This window comes from Phodopus roborovskii, unplaced genomic scaffold, assembly GCF_943737965.1.
Source record: "Phodopus roborovskii unplaced genomic scaffold, PHOROB, whole genome shotgun sequence".
Classification (NCBI taxonomy): Eukaryota; Metazoa; Chordata; class Mammalia; order Rodentia; family Cricetidae; genus Phodopus; species Phodopus roborovskii.
The window spans coordinates 7605382-7623381 of record NW_026126407.1 but is presented as its reverse complement, the minus strand read 5'-3'; the positions used below and the strand labels follow the sequence as shown (position 1 = coordinate 7623381).

At 39.8% G+C, this 18000-nt stretch overlaps 1 protein-coding gene across 1 annotated transcript in view; it reads left to right on the top strand.

Annotated features, from left to right (window-relative positions):
* Positions 1 to 18000, top strand: part of Smg6 (SMG6 nonsense mediated mRNA decay factor) — a 221092-nt gene that overhangs the window by 87574 nt on the left and 115518 nt on the right. The window contains 1 exon segment of the mRNA XM_051179994.1: positions 16021 to 16137. Coding sequence (XP_051035951.1) covers positions 16021 to 16137 — 117 coding nt within the window.

The following is an 18000-nucleotide window of genomic DNA, read 5'->3' as shown; positions in this document are numbered from 1 at the left end:
TCTCAGTTTAACTGACACATTTTTACACTCTAGCTATAGGGGTATGGGGGGTGGCAAATAAAAAAGAATCCTCCGTACAAACTGTAGGGAGGGGGCAGAGGGAGATGTAATGGCTTTGTGAGGCAGCACCAAACCTTGCTCTAAACATTGTATACAGATTCCACTGAAGTCATGCACATGTGACCTTAGCAGGAATTGCTTTATCTGGCAGTGGGGGGTGAGAACCAACCTTCCCATTTGAGTAGGTTCTGGTTATAGCAACTTCCAAAACAGCATGTCACATGTTCTAGTGTTTCTGGTTATCATTGCCACTTGGTTGAGTCAGAACCTGGAGTTACTTTGGTATAGTGTAGTTTCAGGCTTGCAAACTTCCTTCCTAGTTGATGCTTGCAAAGTGTTAGTGCCTGATGTAACTGAATAGGGTGTTACTTCAGGTTAGTAATCCTTGCTTTTGCTGGCGTGTTAGACTGAACTTGGTATTACTGTTTCCCGAAGAATATCTTTGGTTTGAAAACTGAAGGTCAGCAGTTCGCAAGTGCTGAGCTTGAAGCCAACTCTGTGGTTTGTCTTATGCCACTGGGCCAGCAGTGCTGCAGTCCTGATCGATTGATCTGCAACAATATGAAACCATAAACAACAACTGCCAGACAAAACTCCATCTCACCCCATTCCCTTCTCCAACCTGTCTTTTTGTCCAGGTCCCCTTTCTTTCTCCTCTATTGCTTGTCTTCTCCTTGATTCTGTATTTCACTTATCTTTTCCCATCTCTCTGTCTCTTTCCATAAGAGTTTTTAATAATGTTTTAGTTAGTTCCAGCCTTTCCCCTGAATGGATCCCATTGGAAAATGCATTTGAAAGGAAACAGTTATACACTTCCCCTCCTTTGAAACTGTTTGGCACCTTTTCCAGTGCAGTAAACCATACAACATGTATTTTCAAAGTTTCCAAACACAGACATGCTGGCGTTAAATTTATGAGAAATATTTCACTCAGCTGTATGTTAACTGTGACTTTCAGAGATCCCGATCAGATTTGAAAATTGGTGCAGACTTTTGAAACCTCAACAGTTTTTCCGATCTCCACAGGAAATACAGCCACACTGGCTTTAGGGAAGTCTATGGCACTTTGAGCTTTGGCCTTGACTTTTGTTGGGCAGGCAGAATTGAGGCAGATGCAGATGTGGGAATTCCCAGTTACACCTAGAAGAAAAAGCAAAAGTCAGTGAGCTGTTGAAAATATTGCATTTCTCTGTTGGGCATGGGAGAACAAAAAGCCAGTTTTTCTATTTACTGTAGTCAAGGTTAGCAGTCAATAACACCTGTTTGTGTGGCTCAGTCTTTTCTTTTGATATGGGGGTCTCAGGTAACTGAGTTTGCTATGTAGTCAAGGATGACCTTGAACTTCTAATCTTGCTGTTTCTACCTGAGTGCTAGGATTACAGGCATGTGCCACCATGGCCTGTGTTATTTTCTTTACAATGTCACTGATAAGAAGAGCTCATTTATTGGCATTCAAAGCATGTGATATTGCTAATGTTGTAAATGATTGCCTTGCTTTTTTCCCTTTTAAACTTGATGAGGATCAGATCTAGGTATTTGGGGGTTACAATTTGATCAGTAAAGACAGAGATTCTTCTCAAGGACTCCAGGAGTTGATTTAGAATCCTAGAAATACTGTTTAAGTAAGAAACCTTTTAGAACAGAGTTCTCCAAATCGCTCAAACAGCTGCATCACATCTTGGCTCACGTAGCTTCATGTACTGCACCATTTTCAGCTTTTCTTCCCCATCAGTCCAACAAGGTTATATTCTGCCCAAGGGCCTGGAGATAGATTCTGTGTTGCTGCCCTTAGGCCAGAAGCTGCTGAAGACACCTTACAGAAGCTGGGTATTCTGCAAGCTGTTTGTCCCACACAGTCCAATTAACAAGAGTTTATGTAGAAACTGGAGGAAGGGAAAACATGATCAAATCCTGTCTCTTCTTCCCCATGTGCTTGGATTACAGGATTGTAAAACTAATTAAAAGTACTCACAAAGCAGAAACAAGAAGATTGTTCTTTAAAGACCAGCCCTAGCCACAATGTGAGTTCAAGACCAGTGGGTCAGCTTAGTGAGAATTGTCCCAAAATAAAAAGTAAAAAAGAGGGTAGGGCCAGAATACAAATTTGGAAAGACTGTAAAAGGTGTGTCCATCCGTCCGTCCATTCTAGACCCTTTAGGTTAAGAGACTTACTGGTATCTTGCTGGATTGCTAATCATGTTCATCTATTGTTTTCTTCCTCCCTTCCTCGGGCATGCTTGCTTTATTTAGCTATTTATTCTCCTGACCTCATCCCACCACTGTGGGATGGGGTCAAGTCATCCCATGCTCACTTCAGCTTGGGTATTGATTTTTGACTGTGAAATTTAGGACCTCACCTTCAAACATTTTAACCTTACGTCTTCATTACTGTTCCTATTGTTGTGAATAGACACCATGACCAAGGCAGCTTTTTTTTTTTTTTTTAATAAAAGGAAGCATTTAAGTGGGGGCTTGCTTACAATTTCAGAGGTTTAGCCCATTATCATATTAGGGAGCATAGCTATGTGCAGACAGTTGCTGGAGCAATAGCTGAAAGTTACATTCTGATCTGTAGGTAGAAACAGAGAGAGATTGAACTTGATATGAGCTTCTGAAACCTCAAAGCCCACTCCCAGTGACACACCTCTTCCAACAAGTGCCTTACTAGTGAGCTATATTCCAGCCTCTCTTTCTTTTGAGATTGAGTTGCTTATATCCTTGAACTTGTGATCTTTCTGTCTCAGCTTTCCAGAGTAGTTGGGATTATATACTTAACACCACTTTAGAATTTTATATAAATAGAATTTGATATTGTGTTCTCTTTATATGATTATTAGAACAGTATTTGTGCTGTAGAGTGATTCCTTGATTTTTTTCTTTTATTGTTGGGTAGTCTTCATTATATGAGTATACCATGTTTTTTTATTCATTCTCTTGTTGATAGACATTTCAGTTCCCCCCCATGTTTTTTAGGAATAAGCCTGGCATGAACATTCCAGTGTAAGTTTTTGTAAGGACATAGGCTTTCATTTCTCTGGGTCAATGTCCTAGAAAGGCAATAGCTTGGTCATTTGGTATGTTTTGTCCCTTTAGAAACTATAACTGTTTTCCAAAGTAGTTACACTGTTTTATATCTCAAAATTGATAACTTCATTAGAAAGTGGTGGCCCATGCTTTTAATCCCAGCACTTGGGAGGCTGATGAGTTTGTGGCTAACCTGATAATACAGAGTGACTTCCAGGATAGCCAGGGCTACACAGAGAAATCCTGTCTTGAAAAATAAAAAACAAAACCAAACAAACTGAGAATTTCAGTTGTTGGACATCCTGGCCAGCATTTGCTCTCCATCTTTTATATATTATAGCCATCATGATAGTTGTGCTATTGTTTTTTTAGGCTTTGTTTTACATTTTCTTTGTAAAAAAATAATGAGCATTTTTCCATCTATTATCAAATTTGCATTTATTATTAAAGCTAAAAGAATTCTAGGGGCTGGAGAGATGACTCAGAAAGTAAAATGCTTGATAGACATGTATGAGGCCCTGATTTCAACCCTTAGCACCCTCATAAAAGCAGAGTGCTGGAGAGTGGAGACTAGCAGATCTGAGGGGCTCACTGGCTAGCAAGTGTAGGCAAACCTGAAAGCTCCAGGCTCAGTGAGTATTTCTGTCTTAGAAAATAGGTGTAGAGCAATAGAGGGAAGACATCTGACACAGTCCTGGGTTCCATGTATGCTGTACACTGGGAAATAATTTTTTTTTTTTGACTGTATCTCTGGCTGGCCTAGAACTTGCAATATAGACCAAGCTGTGCTGCAACTCATAGGTCCATTTGCCTCTGCCTCTTGAGCATTGTGATTAAAGCCCAGCTTCTAATAAGAACATTTTTCTTTGTCTTTCATTTTTCTTTTGAAAAGCAAGCATTTTATATTTTGATGAAAACCTGCTGGTGTTTTGTTTGTTTTTACATTTAATGTTATAGATATAGTCCAAGTGCTGTTAACAGGGGATTGCAGCTGAACTAGCAATTAGAAAGTGCATCTTAGTCTCTGCCTGATGAATGATACAAAGAAGCAATGAAAATACACAGCAGTTTTCATTTGTGAAGGAAACAGTGCTAAGACTCCTGTTTTAAGCAACGTTTCCCACTGACTGCCTTTTCTTGAAAAATACATACCATTGGCTTGAGATTTGCCTTTTCCTTATTTTTTGAGAGGTAAGACATGTTTGAACAGTTCACTTGGCTTTTGCAGTTGGTTGTTTTTGTTATCTTCACTTTCTCATCACCTTCACCATTGGCTGCTTGACATGGGTTTTTCTGATCTGATGAATCATATCCTTGCTAAAGGAGTTACCTTGTTTTAGTCCTCATGTGTTAGGTGGAAGTTCTGTGTTTAGTGAACTTTCCCTTTTATCTTACTCTTTTCTATTGCACCTGACAATGTCTTGCTTGAGCCATGTAAGGATAGGATGCCTGGACATCACATACCAAAAAATAATAGTATTCAGGGAGCATCTGAACAGGGTTACCAAACTACTGCTCATTGGGGGAAAGTGTCCTCTAAATGTATAAGTTACCCTTTTATATATAGAAAAGTCTGTGACATCCTATAACAGATCTTTTGTGGGGGGAGGGGGGGAGTTGATTGCCTTTTGTTTTTGTTTTCTTGTTTTAAACTTTTTAGTTAGAAATAACTATAGATTCTCAGGAAGTTATTTTAAGATGTACAAAGAACTGGGCATAGTTGTAGTGGTACATGCCTTTACTCTTAGCATTGAGGGACAGACAGGCAACATCTGTGAATTGGAAGCCAAGTAGGTCTACATAGAAAGACCCTGTCTCTCAAACACAAATCAAAGGCTGAAGAAATGATGACTCAGCAAGCAGTTAAGAACATTGGCTGTTCTTGCAAAAGGACCCCGGTTTAATTCCCAGCCTCCATGTAGTAACTCACAACCACTACAGTCCCCGGGGATCTGATTCCCTCTTGTGGCCTCTATGGGAAATGCATGCTGGTAGTTTACAGACATGTATTCAGGCAGCACACCCATACACATAAAATAAAATTTAAAAGACAAGGGAAAACATACAAAAGCCAAGTATAGTGGTGCACACTTTTAATACAGGCTTTCAGGAGACAGAGAAAGACAAATAAATCTTTTTGAGTTTAAGGCAGATCTAGTTTGCATAGTGAATTTAAAGCCAGCCAAGGCTACATAGTAAGACCCTTGCTCCACAACAACAAACTAAACAGAACACAGAAAAAAAGAAAACCTACAAATAGATCCTCTGTACTGTTCACCACTTCTCCCAGAGCATAGTGAGTAACTTGAGTATATATCATAGCATAATCTACAAACATTATTCAGCTTGCACTTGTGTTTTCATTTGTGTGTGTTCATGTACGTGTAGGTACATGGATACATGTGAGTATGGCTTTGTGTTATTTATTATCACAATTGTAGTTTCATATAACTACTCCAAAATGGATGTAAAAATCTATTGTATTACTACAGAGCTCCCTTGTTGTTCTCATTTAGAATTTCCCTTTTTCTTGTGCCCCTAAATGCTAACTCTTAAACCATGAATCTGTTTTTCATCTCAATAATTGCATTATTTTAATAGTGTATAAATTGAATTACACAATGTATACCTACTTTAATTTTTTTAAAGGCAAGGTCTTATGTAGCATAGCCTGTCCTCGAACTTTCTATGTGTCTAAAGTTGACATTGAACTTTTACTCTTCCTGACTTCATTTACCAAGTGCTAGGATTACAGGCATGTGCCACCCCATACCCAGTTATAGTTTATACCCATTTTATAGTTTATAACTTTTTCAAGTTGGTTCTATCACTAAGTGTGACTTCCTGAATGTCTATCCATCATATTGTACATATCAGCTGTTAATTCCTTTTTATTGCCAAGTATATTTTATGGCATAGGTGTTCTACAATTTCTTGAACTGTTCACCTGTAGAACGTTTGAGTTATTTCTAGTTTAGACTGTTGTGAATAGAAGTATTATAAACATTTGTATACAGGTAAAGCCCAGGAGTTGAATTGCTAAGTGTTATATTATTAAGGACCAATTTTGAAGAAACTGCCAAACCACTTTTTAGAATGACAGTATGTTTCTGGGTTTTTTTTTTTTTCTTTCTTTCTTTTAATATTCTCAGCATCCAACAGTTTGGTGGTATCACTGTATTATTTTTTTCCATTTGGATAGATGTAATATTTCATTGTGTTAGTTTTCATTTCCTAATGGCCAATATTGAACATGTTTTCTTGGGTTCATTTTTCATTCATATATAATTTTTGGTGAAATGCCTACTTATTTCATTTGTTCATTTTACAAATGTACTGTTTGTTTTGTTGTTATGTTTTGCAAGTTCTTTATGTACTCTAGGTACTTCCTAGTCTAGTGGTAGGTATTTGGTACATGATATAATTTCTAAATACCTAATCATTCTCTATAACTTGCTATTTCATTTTCTTCACAGGGTCTTTGGTAATGCAAAAGGTTTTCATTTTTTTAAAAAGATTTATTTATTTTATGTATTTTATGTATGAGTGGTCTGTCTTCCTGCACACCAGAAGAGGTTATCCAATCCCATTATAGATGGTTGTGAGTCACCATGTGGTTGCTGGGAATTGAAATCAGGAACTCTAGAAGAGCAGCTAGTGCTTTTAACTGCTGAGCCATCTCTCCAGCCCCAGGTTTTCATTTCTTAAATTATTTATCCCTTTTTTTTTTGTATGTATGTATGTATGTAGTTGTGTGAGCTTATGAGCTCCATATGCATGCATGATATTGTGGAGCAAGGGGGTACCAGATTGCCTGGAACTGAAGTCACAGACAGTCGTAAGCTGCCTTGTGGGTGCTGGAACTGAGCTGGGGTTCTCTGAGAGAGCTCTTACCCACTGAGCCATCCCTCCAGCCCCATAGTGGCTGTTGTCATTCATTATCTTTTCCCTCTCCCTTCTCTTCTTCTTCTTTTTTTTTTAAAATATGTATATGAATGTTTTGCCTGCATGTTTGTTTGTCTGTGTAGTACATGTGTGCTTGGTGCCCAAAGAAACCAGAAGAGGTTGGCACATTCTTGGAACTGAGTTACAGACAGTTGTGATCTGCCATGTGGGTACTGTAAATGGAACCTGGTTTCCCTGCAAGAGCAGCAAGTGCTCTTAACCACTAATCCTTCCCTCCAACCCTAAGGTTTTTTATATGTCAAGTCTATCAGCTGTCCTCCTGGATTGGGGCTTTAACTTTAAAGTCTTAGAAATCAGTCTTTAATCCCAATAGTCAGAAGGTAGAAGCAGGGTCTCAGAATTTTTCATTTAGTCCAAGGAAGTTTTGAGATATTTTTCTATAAGGCATAAAATTATATTAAGCCTCTTGGGGGGGGGTAATGTGAATATTTAATTGGTTCAGCACCATTTCTTGAAAGACTTTCTGCTAGTCATGGTGGTCTACACCTTTAATCTCAGCACTTAGGAGGCAGAGACAGGAGGACCTGTGTAAGTTTCTGGCCAGCCAGGGCTACATGAGGTTTGGTTTTGCTTGTTTTGGGGAACAGGAACTCTCTATATAACCCTGACTGGCCTAGAATTTCGTGTAGTCTAAGCTGGTTTTGAATTCCCAGAGATTCACATGCGTCTGTCTCCTGAGCACTGGTATTAAAGGCGTGATAACTTTTTTTTTTTAATTACAGTTGCATTAAAGGTACAGTTTACAGAATTAACAACTATAGATCTCCCAACCCATGAACATGATGTAAACATCTCGTTATCAAGATCCTCTTTGACTGCTTTTCATCAGCACTTTGTAATTCTGCACATTTCATTAGAGTTTCATTTTATTTTATTATAAATGGCATTTTTAAAAAATCCACATTGTCATCATCTTAGGTTTTTTTTTTTTTTTTTTTTTTTTTTTTTTTTTGAGACAGGGTTGCTCTGTGTAACAGTTCTGTCTGTCCTTGAACTCACTTTGTAGACCAGGCTGCCTTTGAACTCACTGAGATCTGCCTGCCTCTGCCTCCCAAGTGTTGGAATTAAAGGCGAGCACCACCAATGCCTGGGTTCATCTCAGGTTTTTTAGGTAGAACTATAGTTAGAGTGGTCTGGTTTTGTGTAGAGAGAGGCACAGCTGAAGTGGGGAGTTTGGAGTCACAGGCCTTTGGAAACTACATATGGAATTAGGTGATGGTGGCACACACCTTTAATTCCAGTGCTGAGGAGGCAGAAGCAGGCAGATCCTGAATTTGAGGACAACACAGAGAAATCCTGACTTGGAAAAACCAAAAGAAAAAAGAAGAAAAGAAAACCAGATATGGAAACAGTGTGGACACAAGAATAGACGAGTTGAAGCCCCAGTTCTGGTATTACTAGCTTTGTGTATGTGGATATGTTATTTGAACCTCTTTCTTAAGATATCAAAACAGGAATGATATCTCCTATACAAATGCTCAGTAAAGTGTTGAGATAATATACTTACATGTTGTGTGCCTAGCAAAGATCTCAATGTATCTTAGACATTACATCACAGATCTCATTTGTCTCAGACATCACTCCTAGCTGTGGTAGAATTGTACCATGCTCAGTTACACCTGCAGGCAAGTGTGCCTCCTTGATAAGAGTAGTACAGTTCTTGAGCCTCTTTGTGGTTCTGGTTGTCAAGGGTGTAATATCTTGACATAGCCTTGCCCTTAAGGAGCTTATCTTGTTGACGAAACATGCCACATATATAAAATGCTAGGGTAAAGTTTAGTCTGTTATGTCCCAAATCCATTGGGACACATTGCATCAGAGAACATTCTCTTCCAGGGTTTTTGATCTTTTGTATTTTGTTCATTGAACAGCTTCTGGGTGTTGTTGATAGAGAATGTGTGAGGGTTAAGGGACCTATATAGAGATTTAGGAGAATCATGTGGGGATATGTAATTAATTTTTATACTTTCCCCCCAGTAAACCATCGACCCTTTTTATGATGTCATGAGGGATTCCTTAATTTTGCAGCTGCTTCCTGGTTACGTCAGAGAGGACCCTCTCACCCCACAACCTAGAGCTGCTCTCTTCCAAGATTTGGAAACAAATGAAGTGCTGAATATCTAATAGCTTCCACAGGGAGAGCCAGTTCAGACTTCCCAGGCCTACTCCAGCAACTTCTTCCTCCAAGTATTTGTGACCCCCTGAAGTGTCTTTGTTCTAGAAAGACAGGATTTGGCCCAGAGCCAAGTGAGTGTGTTGCTGGTGGGGAGGAAGCTGGGGACTCCTTGAGGTATACTTCCCTATCTCCAGGTGTTTGCAGTCCTGGGTCTCTGCCCCTTTCCTACATCTCCTTTTGTAAGGGTTATCTTTCTTGAGTCTTCTAGACCTTCTGGAACTGGAAGAGAGTGCCACACTGACAGTCTTTCCTGTTCCAGTAGTTCCCCTCCCAACATCATTTTGTTTTCATTTTCCCTCATCTCCTCTGAGTCTAGGTAAGCCCATGTACCTGAAGTTAACCTTAATTTACTGATCCTGCTGCCTCCATCTCCCAAATGCTTGTATTAGAGCCATACTCTACTATGCCTTACCCACATAATTATATAATTTCCCTTAGTTAAAATAAATTCAAACTCTGTTAGCTTTCTTACTGCCCTAACCTATTGTGTGTGTGTGTGTGTGTTTTCTTTGTTTGTTTTGTTTGTTTTTACTAGGTTAATGGTGTGTACGGCTATCTGGGATTAAACCCGAGGCCTCACTTATGCTAGGGAAGTACTCCTCTACTGAGCTACTACACCCCAACCCTTAACTAGATTAATCTTCACAAAATATCCAACACAGCTTCATTCAGGAATCTTAAGTGAGTGCTCCCTTACTGTCTGTTGAGGTCAAGTCCATATTTCAGCATTTCAGGCTTTGTATTTTTTGGTTCCTGTTATGCTATAAGCAGAGGTCATTGAGTGTTTTGTGTGCTTTAACCTGCATCCCTTGTATAATGTACACAATCTTTCCTGCATCAACCATTTCTTTTAATGTTCATATCTTAGAGCCTGACCCAGAAATGGTCTCTTCCATGAAACCTTTGATAGATAGTAGATGAAATTACTTTCCTTTTCAGGGACAAGAGGCATCTATTTTTCTGATCTGCTATGACTTGTCTTCCTCATTAGAATATCATATTCCCATGGGCAGAATCCTATTTAAATTTCTATTTCCTACAATGCACACCTAGATAAATATTTTTTATAATTTATTTTTATCTTATATGCACTGGTGTTTTTGCCTTCATGTGTGTCTGTGTTGAGGGTATTAGATCCCCTGAAACTGGAGTCATAGACAGTCATGAACTGCCATGTGGGTGCTGGAAATTGAACCCAGCCCTCTGGAAGAGCAGTCAGTGCTCTTAACCACTGAACCATCTCTTCAGCCCCCTAGATAAAAAAAATTTTTTTTTTTCAAATAATGGGAGAGGTCATTTTAGTAGGAAGTTTAGATGGTCTTTCCCCCTACATCTACCACTTTGAAAAGAACTTTTACACACACACACACACACACACACAGTTTTACAATCTTAGAAGACCTAACACAAGCATCAGGTATGTCAGTGAAGGCTCATCAGGGGAACTGTTACTTTCCATGTCCCTCTTTCTTATCTCTTTACTGTACCCTGTTTACAGATATATCACAACTTGCCTTAGACTCAGTTCATCTACCTCTTCCACCATTGTGCATGAATATGTTGCTTGGATCTATCAGTGTTCCATTCTTCTGACTCATTCATCCCATACTTGAGGGAATAAAATGCCCCAAGGGCAAGAACATCTCTTGTTTTGATCTAAGATCTTACTACCTCCTCCTACCTCCTCTTTAGCCAGCAGCTGCCACAAGGAACTCTGTAGCTCAAGCATCAGCAGAGGGATATTCTCTCTGCCCACTTCCTTTAGACAGGGAGGTTTGGGTGTGCCACACCGGAACTATGCCAGCCCTGAATCTTAACTGGTGACTGACTCATAAGAGAAGCAGCCTGATGTCTTAAAGACACAAAAGACCCAACAAATTGCCTCCAGGTGGTGCTAGTTTGGAGACAGCTGCCCAGTCATTTCCTCTAAGAGTACATTGGGGTGATGGAGGGGAATCAGTGAAGAAGTGGTCAGCTGATTTTTTTTCTTTAGTTATTAATAAAGAAACCAAGGAGATAGTTGCTTGTCTGTAATAGAATCTCATTTGAATCCAGTGCCCTCTGAATCCTTCCCACTGCTGTCAGGGTAGCAGACTTACATATCGCTCACTCATCCTGAGTCAGTCTTTCATTACTGTTCCCATCCTCTTGCCAGAAGAGAATTTTGCTAGTTTTATTGCTGACAGGTTTTTTTCTATGACCAGCCAAACCCCATCCCACTACTAGGGTTTTCTCCAAATCTCTCCCTTACAAAGATTTGGTACCCTATCCCAGGAGTTGATCAAAAGCAGTGATTCTGAGTCACTGTCTCTTGGCTGGGCTTACAGGTCCAAGCAGGTGGGCCTGCCTGTACTGTTTCCCTCCTATTCCCTCCCCACCTCTCCTGCCTCACTCCCATTTCCTGCAGGAGGATGCTTTGCCATCCTGGAGCCATCAGGCACAGCTTTGCTTTGGCAGCACCATTGCACACACACATTGGTGGGAGAGGGGACGTGTTTATCACTTTTCCTGGAGATTATCTGTTTAAGCACTTCTCTGACAGTTACAATAACAAGGGCAGTGTGTTGTGTTTCCAGCAGAAGGACACTTGCTGTTGAAAGATGTATAGCACTAATTAGAAATACATAACATCCGGCCACATGGCAGCCTTCTCCCGGCCGCCCCATTTCCTGATTTCATACAACTTTGACGACAGTTGGTTTATGTTTTCCATGAATATATTCTCAGAAAAATGAGGAAGTCTCCCTGTTATATAGGAGCAAGAAGGCATTTCTGCCTGAGCAGGTATTTGGCCATAGGAGCACTGGGAAGTATGGTCACTTGGCCACGTATAGGAAGGTGTAAGACCAACTTTAGACCTCAACAAACTTTCTTGGTAAGAAGTATTTCTGTCTGGTGTCCTTAGCCAAAACCATCCCCCTAAATCCTTAAGAAAGCCTACTTTTGGAAAGAAGGGGAAAGGCTATTTCACAATGTTAATGAGTTCCTCAGCTCATGTCAGCCTCTGCTACCTGACACAAAGCCAGAGGAACCAGGCAAATATCAAGGCAAACAATGCCTTTTCCTCCCCACCCACATCACTTTCTGGTCTGACCCAGCCCAACTTCAGGATATATATGGATGTTCATCAGACTAGGCCCAGTTTCCTAAATTTAGTCCTAAAGTAGGTAGGCTGTGGACTCTAGATGCTGTTTTCCTACCAGTTCTCATGACAGTGAATACTCTCAGGGAGTAGTATCTGTATGAGGCCAAGAGCATCCTAAGTATACAACACACTCAATACGTTTTCACATACAATGTATTGGGTCCATGTTTGTCATGGTTACTTGGGTAAATGATAACCTAATAAGAAGTCCTTTATTTACAAAAAACAAAACAAAACAAAAAACAAAACAAAAAAACCCCACAATTATTTGTATCTATGTTCTCTGCTGAATCTAGCACATCATAGATGTTCAGTATGTGCTTGTCATGCAGCCAGACCATGGAGAACAGGCCCTCTGTTAAGTGTTGTCAGATAGCAAGTCTAGGGTTGACTAAGACTCACACATTCTTGGTTAGCTCAGAATACATCTACTTGCTTAATCAAGGAAGACTACCTCCCTAGTTTTCATCAATTGGGCCACCCAACAAACAGGCAGTGTGTTTTGGAGCCTTTGCCTAAGAGAGCATGGCGATGCAGAGAAAGTAATATAACCGTGCAAGGCAGCTGCAAAACTGCCTTCTAGCTGTTCTCTAGTTCTACACCAGAGGTTCTTATTGATATCTACTTGGTTTTATACCTTGTGCAGTAACCAGTTCAGTCTCTTCGTAGGCCACAGATATCATTGCTCTTACTCAGTTCATTCTTCCTGTTGTGCCCTGGCTCCCACCCTGAACTCTGAGAGATTGTCTGAGATTGCTGTTTATCATAAAAGTAGAAATGAGCTTGGAGAAAGTAATCTCCCTTTGGCCAGTTTTATCTCTATTGATAATAAACTACTATCACCATTTTTTTGCGGGGGGGGGGGTAGGAAGAGCAAAGACATCTCTCTCTATCCCTGTAGTCTTCCATTTGCAGGTGACTTCTTCCTAAGACGTATAAGTTGATGAGGGGATGCTAATTTGATCAAGTGTTTCAGTTACCAAACTGTGGCTTTTACTCATCCTCTTCCAGCATCCTGTGTCCTGGCTTTATTCATTCATCTGGTCTTTGTTGCTTAGTAAAGGCAGGCTGTTGGCAGTGGCTTGCAGGAATCCATACTAGATAGAATGGAAATTGCAGTGCTGTTACCTATGGCTGGGAGTGTCGGAAGACATTGCAGCTTTTCTTGGTATGTTACAGGTTCCTCTCATCTGCTCATATTCTTTCTCGTGTTGGTTTTATATGCTTGTTTTCTTTCTGTCTCTTTTTTAAAAATAGTCACGTTTATGTGTGTGTGTGTGTGTGTGTGTCTGTCTGTCTGTCTGTCTGTCTGTAGGTTTACGTGCTATAATGCAAGTGTGAAAGACTGAGAAAACTTTCTGGAATCACTTCTGTCCTTCCACTATGTGGATTCTAGTAATCTAACTCAGGTAGTAAGGCTTAGGTGCACTGAGCCATCTTAACTACTCTGGTTTCCTTTCTCTTTAAACAAAGGTTTGTCCTTAACAGAAGTCAGGATTGTTACCATTTCTTTCCTGCCTGCCTCAGTTGAGTTGGAAAGTTAGAGGATGACATTTGAGACCATTGGGCATCTGGTAGGATGGTGGAAAAGCCTCAATAGGATTTCTCACCTTATGCTATTCAGTATGTTGAGCTCTTTTGGGCATCAGCTGGCTTCTCAGGTCTAGAACTTTGAAAGTGGTTTGGGGTAGGCATTGTGTACTCCAGCCATCCTTGCTCCTATGATGAAGACTTAGGAATAGCTGTGGTTGTGTGGTGTCTCCTGGAGTAACTTGTTTAGGTCCGCAGCAAGACTAGCAGCCTGATAGGTCAAAATGCAGACAGGAACAGAGATCAAGTGTGTGGATAGTTATACTTTTAACACCTGGAGTTTCTGCATTCTCCTATGTTACTGAGGGGATTAACAGATTTGCTACTGCGAAAGCTAGTGAGCTTGCCCCCTGTGTCTATCTCCCTGTGGTGTTGGGTGTCTCCTCCTCTGAGGCTGAAGTTTGGACTGCTGCTTCTGGCATGTTGTTGATTGCCCTCAAGACTGGATGAAATAGCTGTTGAAGAAACCACTGATATTATATAAGTAAAGGCAGATATATGGGGGTATTATTTAGCTCCTTTTATTTAATTTAGACTGGTTCTGCCTATCAACAGATTAGCTCCTTTCAGTGACCGGAGTGTAAGAAGAATGCAAGATGAGGGTGCTAGTATAGGATCCAGGGTCACTTTTTTTTACCCCTAGGGAAAAATCTTAAAACTAAATAAATAAATAAATAAATAAATAAATAAATAATAAAAAGCTAGCGCTGATAAAGTACATTATGTGATAGCATTGTTCTTTATAAAAGTAATTCATTCAGCAAAAATAGGTTAATGTGTTTTTGTGTCTCATGTGTACTATCTTAGAATGAGGAATATAAAGGACCTACGCCTGGAACCAAAGTTGGTGATCCGAGACAATAAGTTTTAAATCTGTTGTTGATTGTGTTCCTGCTGATGAAATAAGGTTTTGATACCATAGTTTTACATTAGAAATAGCTAACTAAAGCAGGAACTATAGCTCCAGTTTGTTTTGTCCACTTTGAGTTAATGAAGCTTAGGGAAGTGATGTGATGAAGAATTTACACAGGTGGGGAATCATTTCTTACCAGTGATGAATTGCTTATGCTCAACTAAATAAATCCATACTCATGTTCATGCTAGCAACTTTAATCTTGATGGGTCACTAAGAAAAGGGGACGGGGTGGTGAGTGGGAAGGTACATATGATCTAAATGCATTCATATATGAAATTAACAATGAATAAATAATGTTTTTAAAGGACATGAAAGGGGTTGGAACCTAGGTTTGGGGAGACAGCACCTACACGGAGGGACACAGTTGTCTGTAATTTGCAGAGGATCCAGTGCCCTCTTCGGCCTCCCCAGGCACTAGACATGAACATGGTCTAAATATTTACATGCAAGCAAAACATACATATAAGAGAAATCTTTAAAGCAAAGAAAATTTAAAAATAAAAGATATGCAAATAGGAGGGGTACTTGTTGGGGTACTTGTTGGAAAGTACTAGGGGTTCAGAGGACTGGTGGGAGACACGAGAGGATAGAGTGTTCTCATCATCCCTGCCTCCTGAAATTACATTATGTACACATGTGAAATTATCAATGAATTAATATTTTTAAAAAATAACATTACTATTTAAATTAGTCATACAATATTTTACACCATTTCAATTATCTAACCCTTGAGCATTCTAGAAACGAAAGTATCTTTGTGGTATTTCCTGCTTTGTTAGAAATTTCTCATACAGTATACTCAAAAAGTACCTAAATTTGATTTGTGTTAATTTTTAAGTTCGTGTAATAAGTGATACATGGTTTTTTAAATTAAAAACAATAGATTGAAAAGTTAAAAGATAACACATCACAGGGTATTTTGTGATGCTATCAAGCAGTTACCTGTGTGCAGGGCATGCTGGTAAGTGCTCCATATATAAAACAAAGTTATATAAATCTACTTCAAGAAAGAGCTTATTACCATCACCTGTACTTGTAGTGGGAAAAATAAGCTGAGCAATGTGTTCAGGGAGCCCTTCCTGTAGGGCAGCAAGATAGCACTTTGACCCTGGGGTGTGATGGAGTTTCCCTTGCTTCTTTGCAGACTGCTTCTCAGAGGAGTGTCGCTCTGTGATCCAGGAACAAGCTGCATCCTTGGGCTTGGCTATGTTCTCCCTGCTGGTACAGCGCTGCACATGCTTACTTAAGGACTCTGCCAAAGGTATGGAGGAAGCCCTGGCCATTGCATTTTCCACTTGCCCAATCTTGTTCAATTGAACTTAAGAGTGCTGGTGCTCAGTCTTCTCCCTGCTCTCTGATCTTCTTTCTCCCAGCATTCCCTCTTCTTTTTGTTACTTTAACCAGTCTGTCCGTCTCTATATAGATTGATGGCCTACCGGACCTTCTTTCCTCTTTGTGGCTCTGTTCCTTCCCTTTTTCTTTTTAGTAGTTAGGAATTTCATTCTACCTATGTGCTTTTTCTTATGTGGGATTTTTGTATGTTGACTTTGTTTTTATTTGTTCTTTCATTCATTTATAGACAGGATCTCTCTCACTGTGTAGTCCTTGCTGGCCTGGAACTCTCTATATAGACCAGGCAGGCCTCAAACTTATAGAAGATTTACCTGCCTCTGATTTTTCCAGTGCTGAGACTAAAGGCATGTACACTACACCTGGCTTTTTACATGTTCTTTTATCTTTAAAAAAAAGACCTAGAGAGGGACTGGAGCGAAAGCTCAGTGGTTAAGAGCTGCTCTTCCAGAGGACCCTGATTTGATTCCCAGCACCCACATGTTACCTAACAAACATCTGAATTCCAGTTGCAGGGGATCTGATGTCCTCTTCTGGCTTCTGAGGACATCATGAATGTAAATGGTGCACAGACAGGCATGCAGGCAAAATACCCACATACACAAAAAATAACAAAATAAAAGATCTGAAGACTGAGTATGAGATCTCCCTTCCATTTTCTTATCTCCCCAGTGCTAAGGACTGAGCAAGTTTCCCTTTGTTTTCATAATTTATGTTTCTGTGCTTTTACATTCATGTCTCCTTTTGATGTGTGGTAGCTCTGCTATATTCACTGTAAGCCAGCTATCTTGAACTCATTGGACTAAGTGGATATTACTAGACCTTGCTTTGAGGTATGTGCCAAATCCTTAATGTTACCCTAAAATTCTACCTTAAATTACTATAGCCAAGAAAGATACACCTAAGGTCATACCTTCCTTTCAGCTTCTGTATCAGTATTAATTAGCACCAAAACCATTCCCTCTGTTATCCCATTCTACCAGTGCTGTGAATGTTCCCTGCTTCTAGAGTTGCCTTTTGTTCAAGGGTAGCGACAACTTTGTGTTTTGAAACAATTTCATATTAATGGCTCATGCCTGTAACCCGGTGACTCAGGAGGTAGAGAAAGGAAGACTGAGAGTTCAGGGTGACTCTTGGCTATATAGAAAGTTTGAGATCAGACTGGACTGCATGATACCCTGTATCTAAAAACAAGATCAGAGCCAGCAATATGGTTCAGTAGGTAAAGCATACAAGCCTAACAACTCAGAATCCATTTAAAAGTGGGAGGAGAGAACCAGCTCCACAAAGTTGTCCCGTGATGTTCATATTCACAACAATAATAAATAAAAATTAAAAGAATAATGCTTCATATATGCTTCTTCTAGACTCCCAGGTAGTTAATAATTTACCATGTCTTTAGTTTTTTTTCTGATTTATACATACATGCTTATTGTTTTTTGATATACATGCACAGTTATTATTTTTGTACTGAACCATTTGATCTTAAATGTCAGGTGTGGTGGCTCTTTAGATCTAAATATTTCACTTTGTGTTTCCTCACAATAAGGATTTTTTTTTTTTTTGAGATAGGATTTCTATGTGTAGTCCTCCTGGCTGTCCTGGAACTCACTCTCTAGGCCAGGCTGGCCTTGAACTTAGAGCTCTGCCTGCTTCTGCCTCCCAAATGCTGGGATTAAAGGAGTGCTCTACCACTACCCAGAAAGGACAATGTCTTTATAGTTACCAGAATTTGGGTACTGAGGATGTAGCTCAGTGATAGAGTATTTTCCTA